At 37.6% G+C, this 27413-nt stretch overlaps 1 protein-coding gene across 3 annotated transcripts in view; it reads left to right on the plus strand.

The window, feature by feature from the left end:
* The window catches only part of PRKG2 (protein kinase cGMP-dependent 2), a 115436-nt gene that overhangs the window by 14571 nt on the left and 73452 nt on the right, over positions 1–27413 (plus strand). For all 3 annotated transcript variants that reach the window (XM_004383107.2, XM_023737600.1, XM_004383106.2), the window contains exons 3-5: positions 20626–20792; positions 24771–24884; positions 26298–26403. In XM_004383107.2, the coding sequence (XP_004383164.1) occupies positions 20626–20792; positions 24771–24884; positions 26298–26403 (387 nt within the window). The remainder of the gene's footprint in view (positions 1–20625; positions 20793–24770; positions 24885–26297; positions 26404–27413) is intronic.

Here is a 27413-nt window from a genome sequence, read left to right on the forward strand (position 1 = left end):
TTCTGGGCTGGTAGAGAATCCAGGGGCCATGCTTTCCGGGGCACCTCCAGTCTCAGTCAGACCATTAAGTCTGGTCTTCTTACTAGAATTTGAGTTCTGTACCCCATCCTTCTACTGCTCCATCAGGGACCCTCTGTTGTGTTCCCTGTCAGGATGTTCATTGGTGGTTGTATATAGTTCTAAATAGGAAAAGTAAATAGAATATGGAAATCACTCTTTTTTCATTGACTTCTCTGTGGCTCAATTTCTCCTGCAAACTCACAAAATCCGTTTCTCCTTGAGTCCAGAATAACTAGCTAAACACAAATAGTTAACATCATCAATTCAGAGATTTATAATTTTCCCATTGGTTCAAAAGTGCTCAATATTATAATTCATTCTCCATTTCCAAATAGCTCTAGTTTGGAAATAAAGTCACATGCAAACTTTGGATATTTTTATATATTTTTTATAAGTGTATCAAATTTTTGAGAAATAATTTTATAGAAGTTAGAACATTAAACACGATGATAGTGCCTTTCACTGACAAAAGGATAATAATGTACAGTATCCATTGGTTTGACAACTTTTCCAAGCAGTTCCTGATAGATATTAGGGAATTTAATACATCAGTCAATGTGGCTCTTCTGTTTTTTCTTGGGTTATGATGATTCTTTTTATGTTATATAAAGGCAGCTTGCTGGCTGCCTTTACTACTAAATCTGTTCCTCTTAATACATATTAGGAGTCCCTGCGTGGTACGGACTATTAATGTGCTTGGTTGTTAACTGAAAGGTGGAGGTTTGAGTCCACCCAGAGGTGCCTAGGAAGAAAGGCTTGGAGATCTCCTTCTGAAAAAGTCAGCCATTGAAAACCCTATGGAGCACAGTTCTACTCTGACATACATGGGGTCACCGTGAGTTGGAATTGACTCAATGGCAACTTTGTTTTTGTTTTGTTTAATACGTTTCAACTATATTTTGGATAAAGTTCACTCTTCACGCTGGATCAAAAAGCCATTGAATAGCTTCTCAGTCCTTTTTACAAAAAGAATGTCTTTGATGAGTACTAAACAGTGAGCAAGAAAGTAAGGGCAGCCTCCCACCCTCCTGCAATCAATATTAGGGAGATATGAAGTACTGACAGAAACCAGAGAATAAAATTTTGTGGAATGATAGATCTGGAATTTGAGGATTCCATTTCAGTAATTCATGAGCAGCCCTAAAATCCATGATGCGGCAATCTGTGATTTTGCTGAGGATCTTGTGCTCAGAAGTGCTGTTAAGTGGAGAGTGAGCCTCATCAACTACCAGGCTGCCCCATGCATGGCAGCCTTGTTGTCCTGTAACCCAGCAAGAGTGCTGTTAGAGTTTGAAGGGGTAGCTTAAACTGCTGTATATAGAGGAATTTATGTACTCTGATTGCATTGGGGGAACTCTTGAAATTTGTCTCATAGAAAAATTCAAGGCCCTGTGTTTTAAGATCAGGTTCTAAACTAATTCAGCACTGTTCAATAGAACTTTCTGCAATGATGAAAATGTTCTATAATCTGTGCTGTCCCATATGGTAGCCATTAGCCAGATGTTATCAGGAGATACCAGTCCCTGGAGAAGGACATCATGCTTGGTAAAGTCGAGAGTCAGTGAAAAAGAGGAAGATACTCTGCAACAATAGGCTCAAACATAACAAGGATCCTGAGGATGGCCCAGGACTTCGCAGTGTTTCCTTCTGTTGTACGTAGGGTTGCTATGAGTTGGAACCAACTCAATGGCACCTAACAACAACAACAGCCAGAGGTGGCTATTGAGCACTTGAAATGTGGCTAATATGACTGAGGAACTGAATTTTTTAAAATTGTGTGAATATATATGTAGCAAATGGTTTACATTTTTAACATTCTTCGTATGTAAAATTCAGTGACATTAGTTATGCTTATCATGTTGTTCAACCATTACCATTATCCATTTCCAAATTTTCCTATAGGAAGTGAAATTTTAATTAGTTTAAAATTAAATAGCCACATGTGTCTAATGGCTACTATGTTAAATAGTGGAGTTCTCTATTATGTGGCTTTGACACTCTCCGCTATTGCATAAGATGGAAATTATGACCTGACTTCATAGACGGTGTAAGGCCTGTGTTCACTTTTAGGACAAAGCCACAGAAAATGAGAAGGTGCCTGTCAGATGGAGGTGGGCACAGTGTGGGTTCTCGTAAGCTGCACCAAACCTGCAGTATATCAGAGCCCTGTGTAGTGACTTGGCTTTGTGTCCACTATTTTAGATCTTCAAAAGCATGAAACTACTTGGTCACATAGTCTGTTTTTATTGCAGGTACCCGACTGTTCTCAAGTTTCATAAATCACATGATGAGTCTGAGTATTACAGTACATCAAATACTCTGATCTAAATTTAATATGATCAACATCAGAATAGTTTAGATCTGTGAGAACCATAAAGATTATTTCATGCTCCCTCCCTTACTGGAGAAGCAAGGAAACAGGTGCAGGGGAGTTGCAAAATATGCTGTGGTAGATGGTAGAGCTAAGATTAGAATCCTAGACTCATGGTTTGGGAACCAGTTCATTTTCTCTACAGTCCTGGTCTAGTGTTCTCAGAATTACCCAGAAAGCTAAAAGTCTTCAAGGTAGACCAGTTTGGGCACCAGTCTGTCTTATTATGATGTGCCCCACTGATTAGTAGTGAGAGTGATGGTGCTTCCTGTGATATGGCCTCTTCCACGTGGAGTTGAGCAGAGTCTGCCCATTGCATCAATGTTTAGTGAGTGCTGGCTTCTCAAAGTGCAGCCCTCTGTGAAAAGGATGCAGAGAATGGGTTTGATCCATCTCTTTAAACAACAGGCTGTCATGTATATGTAGGGTAATGTATAGGTTCTTAAATGAGTACAGGCAGTCCCCAGATTACGAAAGTCCAACTTAAGTACAACCCATAGTTGTGAACCAACCTCCGTAAAGCCTATTATATTAAAAATTCAAGATACATTCAATGGTCTGCAATAACAAACAGTCACTACTCTGTGGTGAGCATCAAAGCATTATTATTATTACTACTGTATTATTATGTTGAGCCCTGGTGATGCAGTGGTTAAGAGCTATGGCTGCTAACCAAAAGGTCGGCAGTTCGAAGCCACTGGACTGCTAACCAAAAGGTCGGCACTTTGAGTCCACCAGCCGCTCCTTGGAAACTCTACGGGGCAGTTCTACTCTGTCCTATACAGTCACTATGAGTTGGAATCGACTCGATGACAACGAGTTATTATTATGTTAAAGATGTTTTAGTGTATCTGGAAGAGTTTCTTTAATGTTTTTTATGCATAGAAAAGTACACTATATACTATATATTAGACAAACATTTAATTAACTGACATTAGATACAAACCATACCTAACTGTTCCAACTTACATTCAAATTTGACTTAAAGAAAGACGTAGGAACAGAACTTGTTCATAATCTGAGGACTGCCTGTATAGGGCTTCTAGAGGCTGAAAACTGAATTTCAGTTGTGAAGGAAGGCAGGGAAGAGCTCTGATAAGATTTGTATCTAAATCTGATCTGCCTCGAGCAGCAAGAAAACCATGCCTCCAGAGGTCAGATTTCTTACTGAAATTAAATTTTCTGTTTATATAGACATTGTTTAGCAAACTTCAGCAACAGCAGAGTTGAATCACAAGCTCATGCTGAGTGGTGGAACACAGGCAAATTAATCAGAGACATCTGGCAAGTTGGGGGTATGACTGCCTTTCACTAAGAAAGCTTAAGCTATTGTTTCAAACTATTGTTTTTTCATGAAAAGAAAGGATAAAACAAAGCCTTGCCATCTGACTTCAGAGTTGACTCCAGCTTTAGGAAGGACAATTAGTTCCATTTGTCACTCACACCCCAGGAACAGAATAGGTAAAAGTGGAAAATGCTACTGAGTCATACATTTAAATAAGATGTGCAAAAGGAGTGAGGAAGAGTATGTTTGTACTTCCTTTCTAAAGAAGTACTGAGCATTTGAATATGAAGAAGGGTAACTTAGCAGTACATTATAGAAATGTGGCTCCTTTATTCAACAGGAATTTTTCTGTAGAATAAATAATAATAGTAATAATAATAACATTTATATATCACTAATTATGTGCCAGCCATCCCCCTGAATGCTCACAAATATTGAGTCATTTAAACATCACAACCTTCTAAGATAGATATTATTATCATCCCCATTATACAGATGAGGAAACTGAGGCACATAGAATTAAGTAACTTGCCTAAGGTTACACAGCTTTTAATATTGGAACTGGGGTTCAAAACCAGAAAATCTGCTAGAGTCTGTTTTGAGCATTCCTGTATACCACTTTTTCAAGATGGAAATTATGGGAGAACTCTTGGCATTTAAAGTCCCAGGTGGTGCAAATATTTTGGGCTTGACTACTAACCTAAAGGTTGGTGGTTCAAACCCACCTAATGGCACTGTGGAAGAAAGGCCTGGCAACCTGATTCTATAAAGATTACAGCCAAAAAAACCTTATGGAGCAGTTTTACTTTGTAACCCTTGGGATCGCCATGAGTTGGAATCGACTCCATGGCAACGGGTTTGTTTGTGTTTTTCTTGGCATTTTTGTTGGGAAGCTTTGTAAAAAATTAAATTTACAATCAAAACTAGACATCTTTAAAATGCTATGATTAGAGACAGCTCTCTTGCTATTGTTATTTCTCTCTGAAATGCATACTTTTAGAAAGTGCTGTTCTCTTATCAGGTCACAATAGAGAGATTTTGCTGGGAGGAAGGAACCCTCATTGTGTTGTTTTTTCCTTTCCATCAAGAGTGATTTACAAGTTGCTGTATTAGAGGTTCTATAGCTAGATTTTACATAGGTAGATTATTAAAGGTTTTGAAGAGTGTATGTAAAAACTCTACTAATTATCAGTTGGGCAGCTAAAAAGTCAGTACTTACGCTTAGAAACACTATTGCCTTAACCTGAGTCTTCAGAAAAGCAGAACTGAAGGTCCCTACGTAAGGCAAGGAGAAAGAGAAAAGTCCAGTTGTGTGATGATCTGATAGCCAGAAGCTATCAGTGAAGGCAACTGGGTGATATATCTGGTGAAAATTGTCAGAATGTTTGAAATTGAAAGGTTATGTTGTAAACAGTAATATGCATGTGGACATCCAGATTAGAACCAGCTACTCAGGGATGAGATAACTAACAGTTATTGGTTAACTACTAGATGTCTGCTGTTTTCTATGTATTATCTCATGGGGGCTTTAAAACCCAAACCCACTGCCGTCAAGTCAATTCCCACTCATAGCGACCCTATAGGACAGGGTAGATCTGCCCCCTAGAGTTTCCAAGGAGCACCTGGTGGATTCTAACTGCTGACCTTTTGGTTAGCAGCCATAGCTCTTAACCACTATGCCACCAGGGACTTGTCTAATGAAGTGGATGTTTTTCACTTTACTGAAGGTGAAATTGAAGCTCTGAGTCATTCAACAACTTGCTCAGGGTCATAGTGTTGATAGTTTGTTGAACCAGATTTCATATTTGAGTCGGCCTGATGTCAAAAGTGTGCTGTCTCCCACAACGTGTACAACAGTCACAGACTGCTCAGCCTACAGTGGGAATGATGCCCCTTGGGGTTGTGCAGCCAGGCAGGTCTGGGATTTTTTGAGGGATGGGATAGGGTGAGGTGGGTGATACTGTTAAGCTTCAAAAATAGAGAGAAATAAGGAGCATGGAGAAGTTCAAGAACTTGATTAGAATTAAGAGGCAGCTGTCTTAACATCTGTTGTTGTTAGTTTCTGTGGAGTTGGCCCCTGACTCATGGCGAATCCATGCACAACGGAACAAAACCCTGCCAGGTGCTGTGTCATCCCCATGATAGGTTTCAGATTGTACGCTTGTGATCCACAGGGTTTTCATTGGCTGATATTTTGGAAGTTGATCACCAGGCCTTTCTTCTTAGTCCATCTTAGTCTGGAAGCTCTGCTGAAATGTGTTCAGCATCATAGCAACACACAAGCCTCCATTGACAGATGGTGGTGGCTCTGCATGAGGTGCGTTGGCCGGGAGTTGACTCCTTGTCTCCTGCATAGAAGGCGAGAATTCTACCACTGAACCACCGCTGTCCCTCTTGACTTTAGGTGAGATCCATTAAGCTTTAGGCAGAATTTTTGAGTCCTGGCATCCAGCCCCTTTCATTTTCTGCCTCTGCCTTTTCTTCTCTCCAAGAATTAAAGGGAGTCTACACCCTCAGGAAGGCCCTTTTTCAGCCTCTCAAATTATCTTCTGCTGTGTTTATTAAAAAAAAAAGGACCCATTACTGTCAAGTTAATTCTGACCCACAGCAACCCTATAGGGCAGGGTAGAACTGCCCCATAGAGTTTCCAAGGAGCTGCTGGTAGATGTGAACTGCCTACCTTTCAGTCAGCAGCCATATCACTTAACCACGGGGCTACCAGGGCTACCTGCTCTTTATGCCTTTATGCGCTTTATCCTCAAAACTTCCAGTCTGTCAGTGGCTAGGTGTTAGGAATAATGTTTAATTAAGCAACGCTCAGGATTTGAGGACTTAACGGTAGTGAATAGTTGAAATGATAAGTGCTCATTGTAATATCTCGCTGACCCTGATCCTACCCTTGCCTTGCGGGCTACATTCCTGAGAGTTCTTTAGAATGCATTATGATATTTTTATACCACACAAAAACCATAGCTATTTTTGACCCAATAGCCTTGGCTAGCAGCTGTTAACATCTAGAAGTTCCTTTACTCCTTCAGATGAACACAATCACCTCAAAAATATCCATTGACTACATGCCAGTGAAACTCATCCTTTTGTCTTCTCTTCGTCTTCTCTTTTCCTTATTGCTTTTTGCCTCCTCCCGTTGTTCCTTTCACTTTTATTTTGCTGTCTCTTTATTTTCTCCCACTCTCGGTATCATACTTATCTATGGCCACCAGTAACAATTTTGAATATGTATTATTAGCCAGGCACACGTGTTATGACCTATATATACCAAAAACAAAAACAAAAAAAACAAAACACCAACCAAACCTGTTGCCAGGGAGTCGATTTCGACTCATAGCAATCTTATAGGTCAGAGTAGAACTGCCCTGTAGGGTTTCTAAGGAGCGGCTGGTGGATTTGAACTGCTGACTGTTTGGTTAGCAGCCATAACACTTAATCACTTTGCCACCAGGACTCTGTGACCTATATATATAGCTATCTCATTTATTTTTCCAACCAACCTGTAAAAAAAAACAAAAAGTTGCCGTCGAGTTTGACACATAGCGACCCTACAGGACAGAGTAGAACTGCCCCATAGGGTTTCCAAGGAATGACTGGTGGATTCAAACTGCCCACCTTTTGTTTAGCAGCCGAGTTCTTAACCACTACACCACCACAGCTCCAACCAACCTGTTGGGTTAGTATTGTTATCTGAAGATTAGCAAGCACAAGTAACTAGCCTATGCCTGATTGTTGGCAGAACTCAGTTCCTTGTGGTTGTAGGACTGAGGTCCCTGTTTTCTTGCCATCTGTCACTGGGGGCTACTCTCAGTTCCTAGAAGCCACCCACGGTTCCTTGCCATGTGGCTGTCTCACAGGCCTTCACAGACCCTCTTATAATATGACAGCAGAAGAATCTCTTTACAGTCTGGTAATAGACAAATGGTGGCACAAATGGTTTGCATTCAAATACTAACCTAAAGGTTGGCAGATTAAACCCATGCAGCAGCACCATGGAAGAAAGGCCTAGTGATCTGATTCTGTAAGGATTATAGCCATTGAAAACTTTATGAAGCACAGTTCTTCTCTGTAACACATGGGGTCGCCATGAGTCGGAATTGACTCAATGATGGTGGGTTAAGAGACAAATTGTTATATAATGTAACATAACCACCAGAGTAACTATCCCATCCCCATTGCTATAGAACACAACCTAATCAAGAAAGTGACTATCCCATATTCTACAGGCTCCACGCAAGTCACAGCTTCTACCCTACTCAAGGGCAGGGGATTATAAAAAGGTGTGAGACCAGGGCTTGGTGATCACGGGGCCATCTTAGAATTCTGCTTACCTCACCAGGCTCTCTTGCTTCTCTGGTATGAGTTTCCCTAACTAAGCATGTTGGCCATGTTGGATATGTAAAGCCATGACAGGGGACTCTAGAGTCCTGGGACTCACTGGACAGCATGCCCCTAAGTACATGGCCATGTTTCAGGTACCCAACAGGATGCTGGGATGAGGGAGAGGAGAGTAATGATTTTCTCATTTCTGCATTTATTTGTTATATTTCAAAGGAGAATGATACATGGCAAAATCTTATGTTAGATATTATTAATTAATCAGTCACTATTACTTAATATTGATTGATTGCTTGATGAGCCTTCAATAGAGGCATGTTCCCAGTGCTGTGGGGATACAGAGGGAAGGGCAACTTCAAACTCTCTCTAACCCTTTTTTTGTTTACAGCTGTAATGCTTAACCTTGACTGCACATTGTAATCACACGGGGAGTATTAAAAAATACTAATGCCTGGCTTCAACCCCCAGAGAGTCTTATTTAATTGGTTTGAGGTGATTCCTGGGCATCAGGATTTATAAAAGTTCCCCTGATGGTGCTAATGTGCAGTGAAGATTGAGAACCAACGTGTTGTAGAAACAGGTTTCCCTGCAGCTAACTCCAGAAATATTCAGTTTGATGATCTAAGATCAATGCTAATTACAGACATCTAAGGGAACTATTTACCTTTTTTACCTAATAACCATGCAGCCCAATGATGCTTATGCATATAATTAAGTGTGTGTGTGTGGGGGAGAGTAACTTCATTGTAAGTTTTGGTTGTTTTTAATATTTCATTATTAAGCGTTGTTCTTTGACGCTCATGGGAAAAGGATCATCTGCACAAATTTAAAAGAGAGAGAGGGAGAGAAATGTTTGTTGTGAACATGAAGTAGCAGTAGGCATGATTAAATTATAACCCTACCTAATTATATGGGCAATAGAGTAAGAGAGTTGACAGGATAAAGTCATGCTCATTTCCTGATTAGCCATGAAATAACCTCATCTTCCTCAGGCTGGTTTCTTCAGATTAATTGGTATTTTTTTTCCTATTGGTAATTTAGCATTCAAAACCATTTTGCAGGGGAGGGGGAAGAGGAGATTAAAAAAAGATGATTATTCTGATTATTATCTGTGCCTTGTTTATTAGGCAAGTGGCATCTTCCATTGTCCTTTGCTCATACTTTTTAACCCATGAGGAAGAATTTGAACATTATTTAGCATTCTGAACTTTATTGAGTCCCTACTTTGTTCCAGGAACAATGCTAAGTAAAAAGAATAAAAGGATGAAGAAAACAATCCATGCCCTTGATGTTCACGCTCTTTGGGTAAATTAAAATTCATTGCAATCCTGTGTGATTAATAATCTGAGAAATATAAGTTTAAAGGAAGGAGTGAGCAAACTTGAATGGTGGGATCAAGGAAACCTCCATAGAAGAGAAGATCTTGAGCTGGGTTGTAAAGGAGGAATAGATTGCAGGCGTGGGAGCCGTGGGGGTTCATTGGTAGAATTCTTACCTTCTGTGTGAGAGACCCAGGTTCGATTCCTGGCCAGTGCACCTCATGAGCAGCCACCACTCATCTGTCAGTGGAGGCTTGCATGTTGCTATGATGATGAACAGGTTTCAGCAGAGCTTCCAGACTATGACAGACTAGGAAGAACGGCCTGGTCATCTACTTCTGAAAATCAGCCAGTGAAAACCCTGTGAATCACAACAGCTCGATCTCCAAAGGATCATAGGGATGGCACAGGTCTGGGCAGTCTTTCTTTCCATTGTACAGAGTCACCATGAGTCCGGACCTGACTCAACAGCAGCTAACAATAACAACAACATAGACTGCAGGGAGATAATGTAGCCTGACATATTCAGGGAGAAGCAAGTAGTTCAGTGGGCTGGGAATACCCAAAGCATGAGGAGCTCGGACAGACAGGGGGAGCCTGGATTGTCAGAAGCCTTACCAACTTTATGAAGGGTTTGGGCTTCTTTGGCTGCTACCACTAATACCACCATATACCAGCAATAAACCAGGGAAGGACCTCTAATTGGGTACATTTAATGCTTTCATTAGTAATATTCTGTAGAGTTGCTCCTAACCCTGTTGCTTGCTTACCATCTGACTTTGTGACTTTTTTCCTACTTTTTCCCTACTTTTTCCCTTCAAGCCAGAAACAATCCCTGGAGAGAGGTAGACAGGACATCAAGGGTGGCCAGTCCTGATTGGTTATAATGGAATTAATCTTTTATTGTTGCCCTTTTTTGGCTTGTTAGATGGGAGATGGTGGACGATTGTTAGAATACACGTAGGCACTTAGAAAAGGGTTATATTTTAAAGGTTTACGGTCTTCGGCGTATTTCTGAGAATGAGTGCCAGCTGCTGCATTTGATACTTTAGCCCAGTATAGATTATGGGGGACCTTGCATGGTGAGCAGTGGAGTTTGGACTTTGGGGAGCCATTGAAGAATGTTGAGCAATCTTAGAACAACTCTTTTCCTATAACCTTAATATGTAAGCTTCTAAAATACCATACAGTTCCCTGAAGGAAACCTGTACCCGTTGCCATCGAGTTGATTCCGATGCATAGCGACCCTATTGAACAGAAGAGAACTGCTGCATAGGGTTTCCAAGGCTGTATAATCTTTAAGGAAGCAGATTGCTACGTCTTTCTCTCCTGGAGTGGCTGATGGGTTCGAACTGCCAACATGTCAGTTAGCAGCTTAGTGCTTAACCACTGGGCCACCAGGGCTCTTCTCCCTGAAGGATCACTACCTCCTATTTCTACAGAAGATTAAACCTGTAGAGGGGATTTTTGTAGGGTGTTAAACCCGGAAAGAATTTGGCATGTAGATATGTGAAAACATTTTTAAAAACATACTTTTTAAAAATATTCCTTAATATTCAGGGCTGGATCCCTTTAGAGCAGATCTCATGAGCTTCACAGTGCCAGGAAAATAATATAGAATCCAAAGGGCCCAGGTTACTACTGGCAGGGCAACAAAATAGTGATAACTTGTTTTGCTCTTCTTTGGACCATGTTGGTCACCTGTAGACCGAGGTGGCCACCGTAATTTTCTGGGATTATATATATATATGTATTGTTTGCATTATTCTGTTAAATAAAAACAGATTTTAAGTATAGAGTGTTTAGTGCTTTCCTACCTTGTAGGTTTGTAAATTGCTAGTCATTTGCTACGTTTATAATCGTAAAAGCTTATCTTCTGTAATACATTTATGTGCCAGGCACTGTTCTTAGTGCTTTATTGTACAGTAAAACCTGTGAAAGCCAGAACCTGTGTAAGGCAGAAACCTGTCGGAGAAGGAAAACACAAATATTTTCCACTAAAACAAACAATAGAAAAGTGGTAAGACTGCACCCTATCAAAGGTGGAAAACTTGGGAGACCCGGAAAAACCTGGCAGTCCCATCAAGTTTTGACTCTCACAGGTTTCACTGTATTAGCAAATTTAATTCTCATAAAACCCCTATGACCTGTGGACTCTTTTTATTGTCATTTTACAACTGGGGAACCTTAGGCAGAGAGAGGTAAGTGGCTTGCCCAAGTTTCCGCAGTTAGTAAGCGGCAGAACTTGGGATCATACCCTGACATTTTAGCTCCAGATTGTGATTTCTTAACAAATATGCTTTACACTATGTTTTCTTTTCTTTCTAAATAAGCTATGGAATGCCACACAAGTAAAGTTGCTGAGATTCTTAGGCTCACAAGAAATCCTTGATCGATAAGTAGAAGGCAGAGGCCATAGGCCCCTGCTTTGCACTCAGCCATATGCAAAGATTATAAGACGCATACTTTGATACAGCAAAAACACACAGGGAGAACGCGGGCCTTTAACATATAGAGCAGAGAAGGAAGACTGAGATCCAGCATATTGAGAAATATCGGTAGACTTTGTCCAATGAAACTTCCTGACGCAATTTAGAGGACTAGAATTTATTGCTTCAAGTAATGTTGATTACATAAGCTGGGGGTATAAAACCGTGAGGATCGTAGACACTGCCTCTTACTGGCAAATGCAGCCCAGTTGGAGGAACTTTGAACTGAGCAGGGAGTCTTGGCAGTGCCTGTTGTCTCAGTGGTTACTGGAACTTTTCCCATCACCAAAAAAACCCCAAAACCAAACCAGTTGCTGTTGAGTCAGCTCTTACTCATGGCGACCCCATGTGTGTCAGAGCAGAACTGTGCCCACAGGGTTTTTAATGGCTGACTTTCGGAAGTAGATTGGCAGGCCTTTCTTCTATGGTGCCTCTGGAGGGTGATATCAAACCACCTACCTTTCAGTTAGCAGTTAGTGTTTTAACAGTCTTCACCAACTCTTGCCCTTATACTCTTCCCCAAATAACAACACTATACATGCTGTTACTGCCTGCTACTACCATTTATTAAGCATTTACTAGTACATTATCCAGGTCAATGTGCATAGTATTTCTATAAACTAGATACGATTACTATGCCCTTTTTATAGATGAGGAATCTGAGATCAGAAAGGTTAAGCAACTTACCCAAGGTCACACACCTAGGAAGTGGCAAAGCAGGATTTGATCCTAGGATTTTCTGACTCTAAAACCATAAAAATTTTTTAAATGAATTTTTTATTGAAGTACATAAATCGTAAATGTACCACTTGATGAATTATCACAAAGTGAATATTGTTGTTAGGTGCCATCGAGTTGGTTCTGACCCATGGCGACCCTGTGTACAAACATCGCCCAGTCCTGTGCCATCCTCACAATCACCATTTATGCTTGAGCCCATTGTTGCAGCCGCTGTGTCAATCCAAACTATGACGATGGTATACCCCTCCATTTATTTAGGCTTTCTTTTATTTCTGTCAATAATATTTTATAATTTATATAGATTTTTGTGTAGAGGTCTTATACATCTTTGTTAGATATACCCTTGTGTAGTATAGCTTTTAATTCTATTGAAAATAATGCCATTTTTAAAATTTCATTTTCTAATTATTTGAGGCTGAAATATAGAAATACAATTGAATTGTGTATTGGCCTAATATCCAGTGAGATTGATGAAATCACTTATTAATTTTGATAGCTTACATATGTGCACTTTTGAATTTTTCACGTGCACAACCATGTCTTTTGGAAAGAATGGAAGTTGTATTTCTTCTTTTCCTGTCTTTACACCTTACACATTTTTTCTTCTTTTGGTTTCTCTTCTTTCTTACCTTATTAAATTTGCTTACGTTTCTGATTAAGTGGCAAACTGAAATGTCCAATTCCTGATCTCTGGAGGAAAGTGTTCAGTTTTTACCATGTAATATGATTACCAATTGCTGTAAGGTTTTTTGTTTTGTATTTTTATGAAACTAACGACTTTTGCCTCTATTCCTAATTTGCTAAGAGCTTTTTTAAAAAAATTTAAAAATCATTTTATAGATGTTTAATTTTATCTAATACTTTTTCTGCATCCAATGAGATTTTGCTATGATTATTCTCCTTAATTTTTTTCATGTGGTTAATTACATTAATTGATTTTTGACTTAATCCGGAACATTATTTTCATTTGTTTTGTTTTTGACTTTTATGCATAGTTTGTTAGGAACATTAACTAGTTGCCATCAAATCGACTACAACTCATGGTGACCCCATGTGTGTCAGAGTGGAACTGTGCTCCATAGGGTTTTCAGTGGCTGATGTTTTGGAAGCAGATCGCCAGTCTTTTCTTTCAAGGTGCTTCTGGGTGGATTAGAATCTCTAGTTTTTTGGTTAGCAGCCAAGCACATTAACTGTTTGTACCACCTACATGTATTGGCCTGTAATTTTTTCTTTCTTATAATATGGGTTTTTGTTATCAAGTTATTCTGACTTTATAAATTGAGTTGGGAAATAATTCCTTTTTTTCTATTATCTAGAAGAGATTATGTAATATTGATATTATTTCTTCCTTAAATGTCTGGAAAAATTTAATGGTAAAGTCATCTGGGTCTAGTATTTGTTTTTGTAGGATAGTTTTTATCATTGATTTAATTTCTTTAATTGCTAATCAGATTTTGTTTTTCTTCTAGTGTCAGATTTGGTAAACTGTATTATTTCATTTCATATGAAGTTTCAGATTAGTAAATTAGTAGTTATCTAGTGCTGCTGTAACAGAAATACCACAAGTGGATGGCTTTAACAAAGAGAAATTTATTTTCTCACAGTCTAGTAGACTAGAAGTCCAAATTCAGGGCGTCAGCCCTAGGGGAAGACTTTCTCTGTCTGTTGGCTCCGGAGGAAGGTCCTTGTTATCAATCTTTCCCTTGCTGAGGAGCTTCTCAGCGCAGGGACCCCAGGTCCAAAGGACGCGCTATGCTCCAGGTGCTTCTTTATTAGTGATATGAGGTCCCCCATCTCTCTGCTTGCTTCTCTCTTTTATATCTCAAAAGAGATTGTCTCAAGACACAATCCAATCTTGTAGATCTCATCAACATAACTGCTGCTAATCCATCTCATTAACATCATAGTGATAGGATTTACAGCACATAGGAAAATCTCATCAGATAACAAAATGGTGGATAATTGCCATACTGGGAGTCATGGCCTAGACAAGTTGACAGGTATGTTTTGGGGGACACAATTCAATCCATGACAGTAGTTCATAGCATCATTTGTTTTTCCCATCTCTAAGATCTATAGTGGTGTCTCTTATTTCCCATATTAGTAATTATACTTTCTCTCCCTCTTGCTTGCCTTGAATTTACCAATTTTATTGGTATTTTCAAAGAAAGTATTTTGGGCTTTGTTGATTCTTTTCATTATACTTTGTTTTCTATTTTATTATTTTCTGTTTCCATTTTGTTATTGTCTTCCTTTTACCTTCTTTGAGTTTAATTTGGTGTTATTTTGTCTAGATTTTTGAGATGAATGCTTAGGTTATTCATTTTTAATCTTTCTTCATTTCTAATCTACCTATTTAAGACTCCAGTTTTCCTTTAAGTATTGCTTTAACTGCATCCCTTAAGTTTTAATATGCCATATTTTTATTAATATTTATTTCAAAATATCTGAGTTCTCTATGGTTTATTCCTTGACCACTTGATTTAGAAATGTGTTGCTCAATTCTCAAATATTTAAGGATTTTCTGATTATTTTTGTTATTAATTTCTAGCTTATGTCCCCTGTAACCAAAGAATATAGTGTATTACTTCAATCCTATAACATTTGTTGATATGTATTCTTCAGTTATTGAACGCAGTCTAAAAAAACATCAACTGCGTCAAGAAATTAAGTAGTTTGATGATCAATTACTTAGATCTGTATTTTTATCTAATTTTTGTCTGCCAGTTTTATCAGTTACTAAGAGCAATATGTTATGATCTCTCAAAATGATTGTGGATTTTTCTATTTCTTGTTTTTGTCAATTTTTGCTTTATATTATTTGGATGCTCTTATTTATTATTCAATGCTATCTAATTCTCGATGTTTTCAACATGAAATATCCGTTTGTTTCTACAAATGTGTCTTTCATTACAGTCTGTTTTCCTGTATCAATATAAATGCACCAGATTTCTTTTTTGATTGGTGTTTGCTTAATATATCTCTTTCTACTGTTTTACTTTAAGTCTTTCTATACCATTATCTTTAAGGCATATCACTTATAAATAACGTGTATTTTGTGTTTCTTTTTTAATTTTTTAAATCTAGTCTAGAAATCTCAACTTTAAATTGGGGTATTGAGTACATTTATCTTTAATTTAAATTCAAAATATATAGGTTTAAATCTAAGATCCTACTATTTATTTCCTATATGTTCCACTTCTATTTCTTTTTCTCTACTTCCTTGCTATCTTTTGGATTAATTAAGTATATACTATTATTCCATTTTCCCTTCCGTTATCTTTCTAGTTAAACATTCTTTGACTAATCTTTTAGGGTTACCATAGAGTTACAACATAAACCCTTAACTTATTAAAGTTCTAATATTGATTAGTACTTTTATCAATTCCTAGACCTTAAGCTATGTTAACCCAATTTATTGCCACCCCCTGCATTTTTTGGTTGTTGTTTTCATGCGTTTTACTTAGCATATATTTTAAACTCAATCAGACATTGTTATTAATATTTTATAAATACAGGCTTCCTTTAGTCACCCACATACTTACTTTTCCCTTTGCTCTTTCTTCCTGCGAACACCTACCAGTTTCCATCTGGGATAGTTTTCTGTCTAGAGATTTTCACTAGTATGTGTCAGTTGCTAATGAAAAAAAAATGTTCTGAAAATGTCTTCATTTTTCTTTCATTTTTGAAGCCTATTTTCACTGGGTAAAGATTTTGAGATAGGCACTTTCAAGCACTTTGAAGATACTCCACTGTCTTCCAGCTTTCTATTTCTGTTGAGATATCAACTAGTCCTGTTGTTACTCATTTGAAGGTAATGTGTCTCTTTTCTCTAGCTACTTTTTGGATATTTCTCTTTGTACTTGGTTGTCAGAAATTCGACTATAATGGGCCTGTATATGATTTTATTTATGTTGCTCAGAGTTTATAGTGATTCTTAAGTCTGTGGCTTAGTGTCTCTTTATTGGTTTAAGAAAATTATTTAATATTATCTCATTATATATTGTTTCAGCCACATTCTTTCTTTTTTTCAGTGGCCCATATTACACATATATTCAACTTCTCTACCATGCTTCATATGCCCCTTTTGTCATCACCTCCATCTGCCATCCATAGAGTCTAACCAACCTTCTATCTACATATTTTCTACCTGCTTATCTTCTGTTCCTGATTCTTTCCTCAGCAATGCCTTGTCTGATTTAAAACTCGTCTACTGAGTTCTAAGCTTCAGATATTGCATTTTTTTTAATTGTAGAATTTCCATTAGAATTTTTAAAAAGATTCATTTTTCTCTGCTGATACTCATCATTTTGTTCCTGGTTTTCTTTAATATATTAATTACAGTTATTTTAAAGTTTGTGTCTGATATAATCACAACATCTTGATCTACTATGGATCTGTTCTTATTGTCTTTTTTTTTTTTTTCTCTTGGTCTTCAGTCACTGGGTCTTTTCTCCTGGTATGACTGACTGGCAGTTTCTTATGGCATGCCGGATATGTTTATGAAAAAAAAAGTAGAGATAATTTGAGTCTCTAGATTATGTGAACTTCCTGCAGAAAGGATTTATCTTTGCTTATCACAGACATTTAAGCTAGGGACAAATCATTTTAACTCAAAAAGTAGTGTATCTGTTTGCAAGTTGGTTTTTGGTCTTTTTGAGAACTAGCCTGTTGTTGGTTAGCCCTTACTCCAAATTGTAGCACTTCAAATGTCGTACCTGAAATCCTGGGTTTATATCAGGGCCTCTCCTTCATGGTGCACCTTGAATACCAACTCCCTGCACCACCCCCGCCCAGCTCTTTGAGATTGCTAAACTGTTCTTCCACTGCCTCCAAGCAGCAAATGCCTTGAAAGGAGAAGCATTAGTTTCATAGCGGTGGTGGCCCCCCAAGTCCTTCCTATACTGATAGATCTCTAATGCTTTCTAACAAATTTATAAATACGTATTTTAATCAGCTTTTGTAGTTGTTTTGGGGGAGTGGGAAAATTTTGCTGATAATAGCTTGCCTGTCAGAGTTATAGGACAAATTACAAAGTTCATAGTCTTAATCACTGCAGTGTGCTGCCTCTTAAAAAGAAATTCAAAACAAGAGTAACTCCTCTAAGAATTTATAATCTAGTTTAGAGAAAAATTCATAGAGGGAACTCCTTTCTAATAGAATTTTATGTGCTTATACGCAAAATTGAGTTAAAAGGATCTATGAACTCTTTGAGACCATGGGCCATGTTTAATTAATTTTTGTATCCTAAATAAGTGCACAATAAACTTTGATGAATTGAATGGATGTGAATATAAGTACTGTAGGAGTTCAGAGTAGAAGAAAGGATTGTGTGAGCTATATAGCATCCAGGTAAGTTTGACTAGATCTTAAGGAGTTTCTTGGTGGATGTATATGATAGATAGATGGAAGGAATGAGAAATTAATTTAAATTAGGGGAGAAGGTATGTTCTAGGCCTTAAAGATAAAGCTAGCATGCTTAGGAGAACAGTGAGCATACCAACCTATCTGTAACAAAGGATTTATTTTAGGCAGTAAGTACTAGATGGTTAGAGTAGAACCGTAGGTGGGAAATGGTGAATACCAGATTCTGGGCTGTTGATGTTCTTCTGTGGGCCAAAGGATATTTCACAGCACTTCCATGGAATGTTAATAAAGTATAGTCAAACAAACAGAGATAGACAGACATTAAGGTTTGGGAAACATTGGTTTAAATAGATTAGTGTACTGCAAGACTTCTTTGAACTTTTAAATTCTGCATTATGAGTTTTGAAAATGATTTAAACTCAGCATAAAGAAACAGAATTTCTTGAAACATACTTTGGGAAATTGGGAAATATGGGCATTGAGGAAATATTAGTTAGAATGTTACACTAGCATGAATGGTTCATGAGCTGGGGCTTCTTGGTATTGTTCACGATTCTACAACTTGTACTTAGAAGAGCACCTAGCAAAGATATGTTCTTGGTATATATTAATTGAATGAATTGTTGTAGTGGATGGAGGAAGAATGATATTGCGATAAAGTTAGTTTTTTAGCAAGATTATTCTGATAATATGGTGCAGGGTGGACCATAGGGGAAAGAGGCTAGAAGCTGAAATAACTGTAAAGAAGCTGTTGCAGTTGTCCAGACTTAAGGATATTTGTTCTTGGGTAGTGGTGACATCCTTGAAAATAGAAAATAAAATGGATAACAGCAATATTTTTAAAAGAGAATTATAAGATTTGATCATAGATTAGATGAAGGAAGTAGGAAGTTCTCAAGGTGCTGAAGATAATGGGGCCACTGTAAAGAAGAAGGAATTCCTATGTGTAAGAGTCCTGTTTCTTTCATGTAGCTTAGTGATCTGATGGGTGGGGTCATGAAGGAAGTATGTGATTCTGCGAAGTTTTACCTTGGGCTTGAAAACTTCTTTATCGCAAAAGATTACCAGTTTTCAAACAGTAAAGTTAGTGCTGGGAGAGAGCTTGAATGGAAGACACAGAAAAAAACTATTGTAAAGGGTCATGCTGATTTTATGAGTAAGAGCAAATATATCGTGCAAAGATTCTGACTTGACCAACAAGGTTATCTTTTCTTCCAGCTTATAATTCTGTGATATCTGCATATAAAGTATGTTATTTATAACATTTGACGTTTTTTTTTTGTAATGACGACTGGTGAGTAACTATTTTGAGCTACTTCTTTTCCAAAAGAAAGCAGAGTATTTTAGGATTATTGATGTCTTAGTCAACTAGTGCTGCTCTAACAGAATTACCACAAGGGGATGGCTTTAACAAAGAGAAATTTATTCTCTTACAGTCTAGTAGGCTACAAGTCCAAATTCAAGTCATCAGCTCCAGGGGAAGGCTTTCTCTCTGTCAGCTCTGGAGGAAGGTCCTTGTGATGCATCAGTCTTCCCTTGGTTTGGGAGCTTATCTGAGCAGGATCCTCAGTCCAAAGGACATGCCCTGCTCCCAGCACTGCTTTCTTGGTGGTATGAGGTTCCCGTGTGTCTCTGCTCGCTTCTCTCTTTTATACCTCAAAAGAGATTGGCTTAAGACACTGTCAAATCTTGTAGACCTCATCAGTATAACCTTATTATAGTGATAAGAGTTTACAACACAAAAGGAAACCACATATAACCTCATCATAGTGATAAAGTTTACAACACATAAGGAAATCACATCAGATTACAATACTGGGGATCATGACCCAGCCAAGTTGACAGATATTTTGGGGGGACACAATTCAATCTATGACAGTCGATAAGGTGGGCCCTGAATCTAGGGAATGAATAGGATGTGAGATTGGAAATGTAGGTCCTATCTAGCCTAGATATACCTAGAATAAAAATTTAGGCAAAGCCTGGCTCCACACCCCCCCCCCCCGTCTGGTGAAACCTAGTGAGCTCCAAGGAGTTGACTTCTCCACCTAGAAGAGGCAATGGGATTGGATGGAAGCAGCACAGTCTTTGGACTCACAGACTTAGATCAAAATCCTATGATAGATAAGTTGCCCTTACCCCTTAGTTTCAGTTTACTTATCCATAAAATAGCAACTGGAGAGTGGTGAGGATTAAATAAAATAAAAGAATAAGATATAAAATACCTAGTACCGTAGACACTGTGTGTACATACCTTCATCAGTGAAAGAATACTGCCTTGTAGTCTCTTAAATAGAACTCCTTCCTATCAAGTGGATTTGCTTTCCAGCTAAAGATCAGTGTCCTCTACTAGTGCATCTAGAAATCTTGAGGGATGCTACATTTGTGATGATGAAAATTAGGAGTGATAATAAAATTGGTATAATGATTACCAGAAAAACATATTAAAATATTTTCAAAGGTTTTACATGTACGATATGATGATTATAAGGGTGAAGTGTTTGGTGACTGTAGAAAAAAACGTTTGCCCTTGCCAGAAGAACAGTATCTAGGTAATAACATCGAGAATCAGAATGAAGTTAAATAGCAAAACAAGGTTTTCATTAATTGTAACTAACATCTTTTTTTTTTTTTTTATTCCACCAGTGAGAAGAAGCTCATTACAGATGCCCTTAATAAGAATCAGTTTCTGAAGAGACTGGATCCTCAGCAGATCAAAGACATGGTAGAGTGCATGTATGGAAGAAACTACCAGCAAGGGAGTTACATTATTAAGCAAGGAGAACCGGGAAACCATATCTTTGTGCTGGCAGGTGGGTTTCACAGATTTTTCATATTGTCATATCAGAAATATTTGCCTATTGTCTTAGGATTTTTCCCAAATATTTATAAAAACGCATCACTGATTGCTCTATTTGTAGAAAATTTAACAGATTGAGTTCATGAAATAGCAGCATTGTTCAAATAATGATGATGATAATACTTAATAGCTACTGAATGCTTTCTTTATGTCCCTGGGTGGCGCAAATGGTTAAGCACTTGACTGCTAACCAAAAGGTTGGCAGTTGGTATCCACCCAGAGGTGCCTCGGAAGAATAGGCCTGGTGATCGAACTACTTCCAGAAAAAAATCAGCCATTGAAACCTTATGGGGCACTGTTCTACTCTAAAACACATTGGGTCTCCATGAGTGAGAATTGACTTTACAGCAACTTTTTTTTTTCTTCTTTTTGTTGTATATCAGACTTCCTATCTTGTTGAGCACTTAATAGACAGATATCATTTCCATCTTCTTACCAACCCTGAGAGGCAGGGTTGTTATAATAATGTTCTTATTAGCTCTATGTTCTAATGTGGACTATATCACAGAAAGGTTAGATAATTCACCCAAGGCCACACACGTTATAAATGGAGGAGGCAGAATGAAAATTTAGGCAGTCTAACTCAGAGCCCACACTTGTAATTACAATGCTGCCGTTCAACAACATCAAAAAGTTGTTTCCATTCAAATACTATTTTTTATGTTGACATTTTTAGGTAGTTGTTCCAGGAACAAAACAATTATTTTTGTGTTTTTGTAAAATATTTTGGTTACATACTAATGATTTGAAAAGATGATTTAGGTACATGTAATCAATAGAAAAGCCAAGTGAAATGCCTTGTGATTAGAACTCCCTGATTTTTTAATAATCTTTTAATAGTTTCCTCTGTTTATGACCCCTGGAACATGCTTAGATGCTGGGAAGATTATAATGGTTAGATCGGTAAAAAATTTCTCAAATTCATATTGAATGCCTAGATTTTATAATAGCTACTCAATTCTTTTTTTAAGATATGGAAGCAATAAATTATCTGAACAGGGTCTGAAGATATTGAAATGCCCTGTCAAATTCTGAATTGCCCAGCTTTTGAAGCTTCAGGGAAAAGGATAAAGTGGCTTACCCAGAAGGAGCAGTAACCTGAGATGTGCTGTGGCCTTTCAGTTTGCATTACAGTTCCTGATAGTCTAAGCAATGCTCTCATTATTCTGTCTCCTTGGGGCCTTAGGTGTGGGGCAGAAGTTACCAACAAACAAACATGCATTATTCTATTTATAGCATTCTATTTATAGCATCATATACTTTGATTCATTAAACATGATTGCTTCGTAATTATTGGTGTATCATTTGCCATATGCATCTTGGTAGACATCTTTTAAATTATACAGTCATTGCCAGTAGTTACTGCACACAAGAAGTGAGTTATATTCTTAATTTCACCAGGCTTCAAGTTTTTAGGGGTGGATGATACAGTGCAATTTCCTCATCTTGCAACTTATCTCTTGGCCATTTCACTTCTACTTTAGGAACCCGAGAGCATTCTGGCAAAGGAAGATAGGTCATTGAGTCAACAGATAGTTAAGGAACCTGCTAGGAACGGATGAGAAACTCATGTCAGTCCATCTTTCTCCTTGTCAGTAACTCTGATGAAAGGCTTGAGGAGAGTAGAATTTTAACAGAAGTCAATACAGTGGGATCAGGGCTATATAGCACTTATGGAAATGAGAATTGGACAGGTTTTTATTTAAATTAATTATAGTTGTTATCCAAGGACTGAATTACTTGATTTAATTATCTGATTGAGCAAATTAATTTGATAATTAAAAATCTCCCCTTTATAAAATATAGCACAAATAGCAAATTGTAAAAGCATATTTAGCTTAAACTTTTGATGTTTCATACAATTCTTCGGTATTATTCAAGCCCCACGAGCCATAACCAATTAGATAAAAAAAACTTGAAATGCATCAAGACTCATGATATCAACTCGACAGTACCACTAAGTGGTTTTGATGGAATAGAATTTAGTTGTAATGAGAAATTATTGAATTGCAGATCCAATCTTTAGGACTTGAAGCCAAAACAGAGTTTATTTCTTACTAGAATGTAAGTTCTACCAGAACAAGTATCTTTTTTGTCTTGTTCGCTCTGTATCTCTGTCACTTGGAACAGTTCCTGGCACAATGTGAGTATGGAGATCAAATGTTTTGAATGAATGGACAGAGATATGGCAGAGCTATTTAGTGGTGTATTAGGAGAAGAAAGACTTTAATTCTTCAAGGGAAAGATAAATTATCCCAGCACCTTTAAGAATTTATAACTTTTTTCCATATGATTTTGGTTACATAAGATTTTGTTTACCTTCATCCTAAGGTAGGAGGACAAGAATTTCCAGACAAAAGAATTGTGATGTTTGATGTTCTATCTTTTCACCATCTTTGCCTAGATAAAGATGAATGCCAAGTGCTCTTCTAGTGCTTTCCATTTATTAATTTATTTCAGTTAATTCAGTATAATAACTTGCCCCAGGTCACACAGCCAGTAACTAACAGGGCCAGGGCTCAGAACCAAGCAGTGTGACTTCAAAGCCAATGCACTTATGGGTTATGACAAGTTGTCCTGCCAGGGTGAACAGCTGTGCTGTGTTGTCAAGATACACAATGATTATTGTGCTCCTAGTACAAGAGAAATCGTTCCATGCACAACATGTTTCATAGATTAGAATGAATTTAAACAAAACACTTAACATACACTGCTTCTGGAAAAGAGTTTTGTAAAAGTGAAAGTAATATGAACAATGTTGTTGTTGTTAGCTGCCATCAAGTTGGCCCCAGACTCATGGCAACCCCACGCACAAGGGCATCAGACCATTGTGATCCATAGGGCTTTCACTGGCTGATTTTCAGAAGTACATTGTCAGGCCTTTCTTCCTAGTCTGGGAGCTCTGTTTAAACCTGTTCAGCATCATAGCAGCACACAAGCCTCTACTGACAGCTGAGTGGTAGCTGCAGTTTTGGTACTTTGGCTGGAATTGGACTTAGGTCTCCTGCATGGAAGGTGAGGATTCTACCACTGAACCACCACTGTATACCCATTGCGATCGAGTTGATTCCAACTCACAGCGACCCTATGGAACAGAGTAGAACTGCCCCATAGTGTTTCTAAAGAGCGGCTGGTGGATTCGAACTGCCGACCTTTTGGTTAGGAGCCGTAGCTCTTAACCACTGCACCACCAGGGCTCCGAACCACTACTGTAGCTAACACTTACAGAGCATTTACTGCTGCTAACCAAGAGGTTGTCAGTTCGAACCCACCAGCTCCTCTGCAATAGTGAAGACCTGGCAATTTGCTCCCATAAGGATTCAAAAAAAAACAAAAACAAAAACAAAACTTATTGCCATCAAGTCAATTCCGACTCCTTAGTGACCATATAGGACAGAGTAGAACTGCCTAATAGGGTTTCCAAGGAGTGCCTGGTGGATTCGAACTGCTGACCTTCTGGATAGCAGGCATAGCACCTAACCACTACACCACCAGAGTTTCTTTAACGTGTAGAAATTACAGCCTAGGAAATCCTATGAGGAAGTTCTCTGTCTTACAGGTTTGCTAGAACTCAGAATTGACTCGACTGCACACAACGACAACAACGTGTTGGACATTGTTCTAGGTTCTTTACGTGTATTAAGTCATGTAATTCTCAAAACGGTTGTATAAAGTAGGTATTGTTATCATCCCCATTTATTGATGAGGAACCCCAAGCACAGAGGGTCACTTCCTCGAGATAATCCAGCAAGGAGTGGGTAAGTGGTAGAGCTGGTTTCAAAGTCTGCATTTTCAACCACTCTCTTGTACTGAGAATCACGAGATACCTTACCTGTGTGCTTTCTGATTGTTTTATTATTTTTTTTAATTTGTGAGAACTAGGCAAATTTTTGATTGTGTTTTCTGTTTGTTTTTAACTTTTACTTGACAGAGGGCCGAATAGAAGTGTTCCAAGGGGAGAAGTTGCTGTCATCCATCCCTATGTGGACCACATTTGGGGAACTAGCCATTTTATACAACTGTACAAGGACTGCCTCTGTGAAAGGTAACAGTAGATGAAATGTATCTTTGAATTATTTCACAAATTTAAAGTTAATCTAGTTAAGTCACTATTTTTGCCCAATATGCTCATATCAATAGAAATGCTATGCCTATAAAAGGATAGTTTGTATTGAAGCGTTTGTCTAAACAACCCAAGTTTCAAAGGACCTTTTTCCATCAGATACCTGTAGATAAAATAAGAACATGGCTTTAAACTGAATGACTCCAGTATTTGCTTTAATTGCTACTTTATTTGTTACTATGTTGACCTCTGCCTTTGGCTCTTCCAGAATGTTTGTTTTTTATTCTTCACAAGATTCTGACTAGATTATAAACCAGAACAGTTAATTAAACTAATGAAAATATGTATAAATATTGAAGGGATTGAATTAGATTAATGGAGTTCTCCTGAATAACTTTTCAGATTAGTTTAATTGCTCCTCCTTAGGATTCCTGTTTGACTTAATTTGTGGAAATGGCCACAAGAATATTAATCTTCAGCTTTTCTTATGAATCATTTAGATGTGGTGTTTCTCGATGTTTGGGACTGGGTTACAATTATCAGTATCAGCATTGCTGAAGTACTTGATAAAAATGCAGATTCTGGGACTCCTTTACAAATCTGAATCAGAATTGCAGGGGAGGGGCCAAGGCATCAGTATTTTTAACAAGAAGGTCATGATGCTTCCCATTCTCTGTAAAATTTAGTAAACCAAAGCTTTGGTTTTTGATTGATTTTTGTCGACTCTCATTAGTTCTTTTTTTTATCTTACAACTATAATTTCATGTATATCTTTTTCGAGCTGCTACTTCTCTTGCTTTTCAGATTTTATGCTTGCCTTAAAAAAATTCCCTCGAAAAGTTCTACTATGATATTTCAAAAAATGAATTGTGTATGTTTTACCTAAAAGTAACTACAGCTATCTTTAAAATATATTAGCTCTCATTAGCAACAGTGTCTAACACAACATAAAAAGGTAGAAACACACACATACACACAAGAGATATTTAATTTCCAAGTATCTGCTTGTGAATCCTTCCCTCTCGGGATTGGCTACAGGGTGGCTGGCTTTTCCTTGTATCACAGCATGAATCTGAAGTATATCCTGATGATGTAGTGCATAACTAGGAATCGCGAACTTAATTTTAATATCATCCTAAGCAAAATATAATTACAAAGGGAATCTTTTGCTACCTACTTCCAAATCATGATGTATCTCAAAGCCAAAAAGATTTTATAAAATTACTCACTACTTATATTGCTGTTTTCTTTCATTTGCATGTTTAAATAATGCATTTTCTAAGAAATATCATTTTATGAGAATATGTAACAAATTTATTTGTTAATATACTCTTGTATTTTTTTTTTTTATTTGAGGCTAAACAGTGTTTTATTGTTTTCTTGATCTTTCTAAAGCTATTACCAATGTTAAAACTTGGGCACTAGATCGAGAGGTGTTCCAGAATATAATGAGAAGGACAGCTCAAGCTAGAGATGAAGAGTACAGAAACTTCCTCAGAAGGTAAGAATAACACATTGGGGGAAAGAGTAGAAGATGCTGTACCCATATTGTGGATATGTTGAGTTTGAAAGGAGAACCTGGTTGGCACAAATGGTTAAGCGCTCAATTACGAACCAAAACATTGGCAGTTTGAACCCACCCAGAGGCGCCTCAGAAGACAGGCCTGTCGCTCACAGCCTTGAAAACCCTATAGAGTATTTCTGCTCTGCATGTATGGGTTTGCCGTGAGTTGGAATCAGCTCGAGGGCAGTGAGTTGGCTTGATTGAGTTTGGAAAACGCCCACTGGACTTCAGTTTTGGAACCCATAGAATGTGTTGACTGGCTCCCAAAAACTTTATGAACATTTTATCAGAATAATTATTCTACTATAGCTTCTCCCATGTAACCATTTTCCACATGATTAAACCAAAGAAACAGAAATATTCCCTTGCAATAAATACCACATATATAAAAAAATTTATTTAATTCCCTTTAACCTTGTTTATGTCTCCTGCTATTTCTTGCCTTGTATTGATGGAGTCATATAGTATAGAAAGTATGCAGAAAAACCTAAAATATTCACCTGTGTTGTTCAGTTGGCTTTGAAAGACATCCTATAATTTGGAAGAGGGTAGCAAAAGATAATTTCTGACAATGCTTAGCTTAGAATGATATTAAAATTAGTTAATTTTATTTTTTCACTTGCTTTAACTGAGAGGTTATTTTTCTCATTTGAATAGCCATGTCATCTTCCAAGTCACTATTATTTCTAGCAAATTAATTTGCCAAAAATGTTAACCATACTTGTCATGATGACATAGATCCTTGGAACATATTCATTTTGTGGATTGTTCTGAACCTCAACAACTTGGGTGTATTAATTTTAGGTAAACAACTAAAATGTCTGTTTAACTGCAAAAGCCAGTTCCAAATATAAAAAAGTGTATATATACAAAATATATATATATATATTTTGGAGAGTATAAGTTCATTATTTAAATTATTTCTGTTTTTGTGGAATATTTGATCG

This window comes from Trichechus manatus, unplaced genomic scaffold (genome assembly GCF_000243295.1).
Source record: "Trichechus manatus latirostris isolate Lorelei unplaced genomic scaffold, TriManLat1.0 scaffold00105, whole genome shotgun sequence".
Classification (NCBI taxonomy): domain Eukaryota; kingdom Metazoa; phylum Chordata; class Mammalia; order Sirenia; family Trichechidae; genus Trichechus; species Trichechus manatus.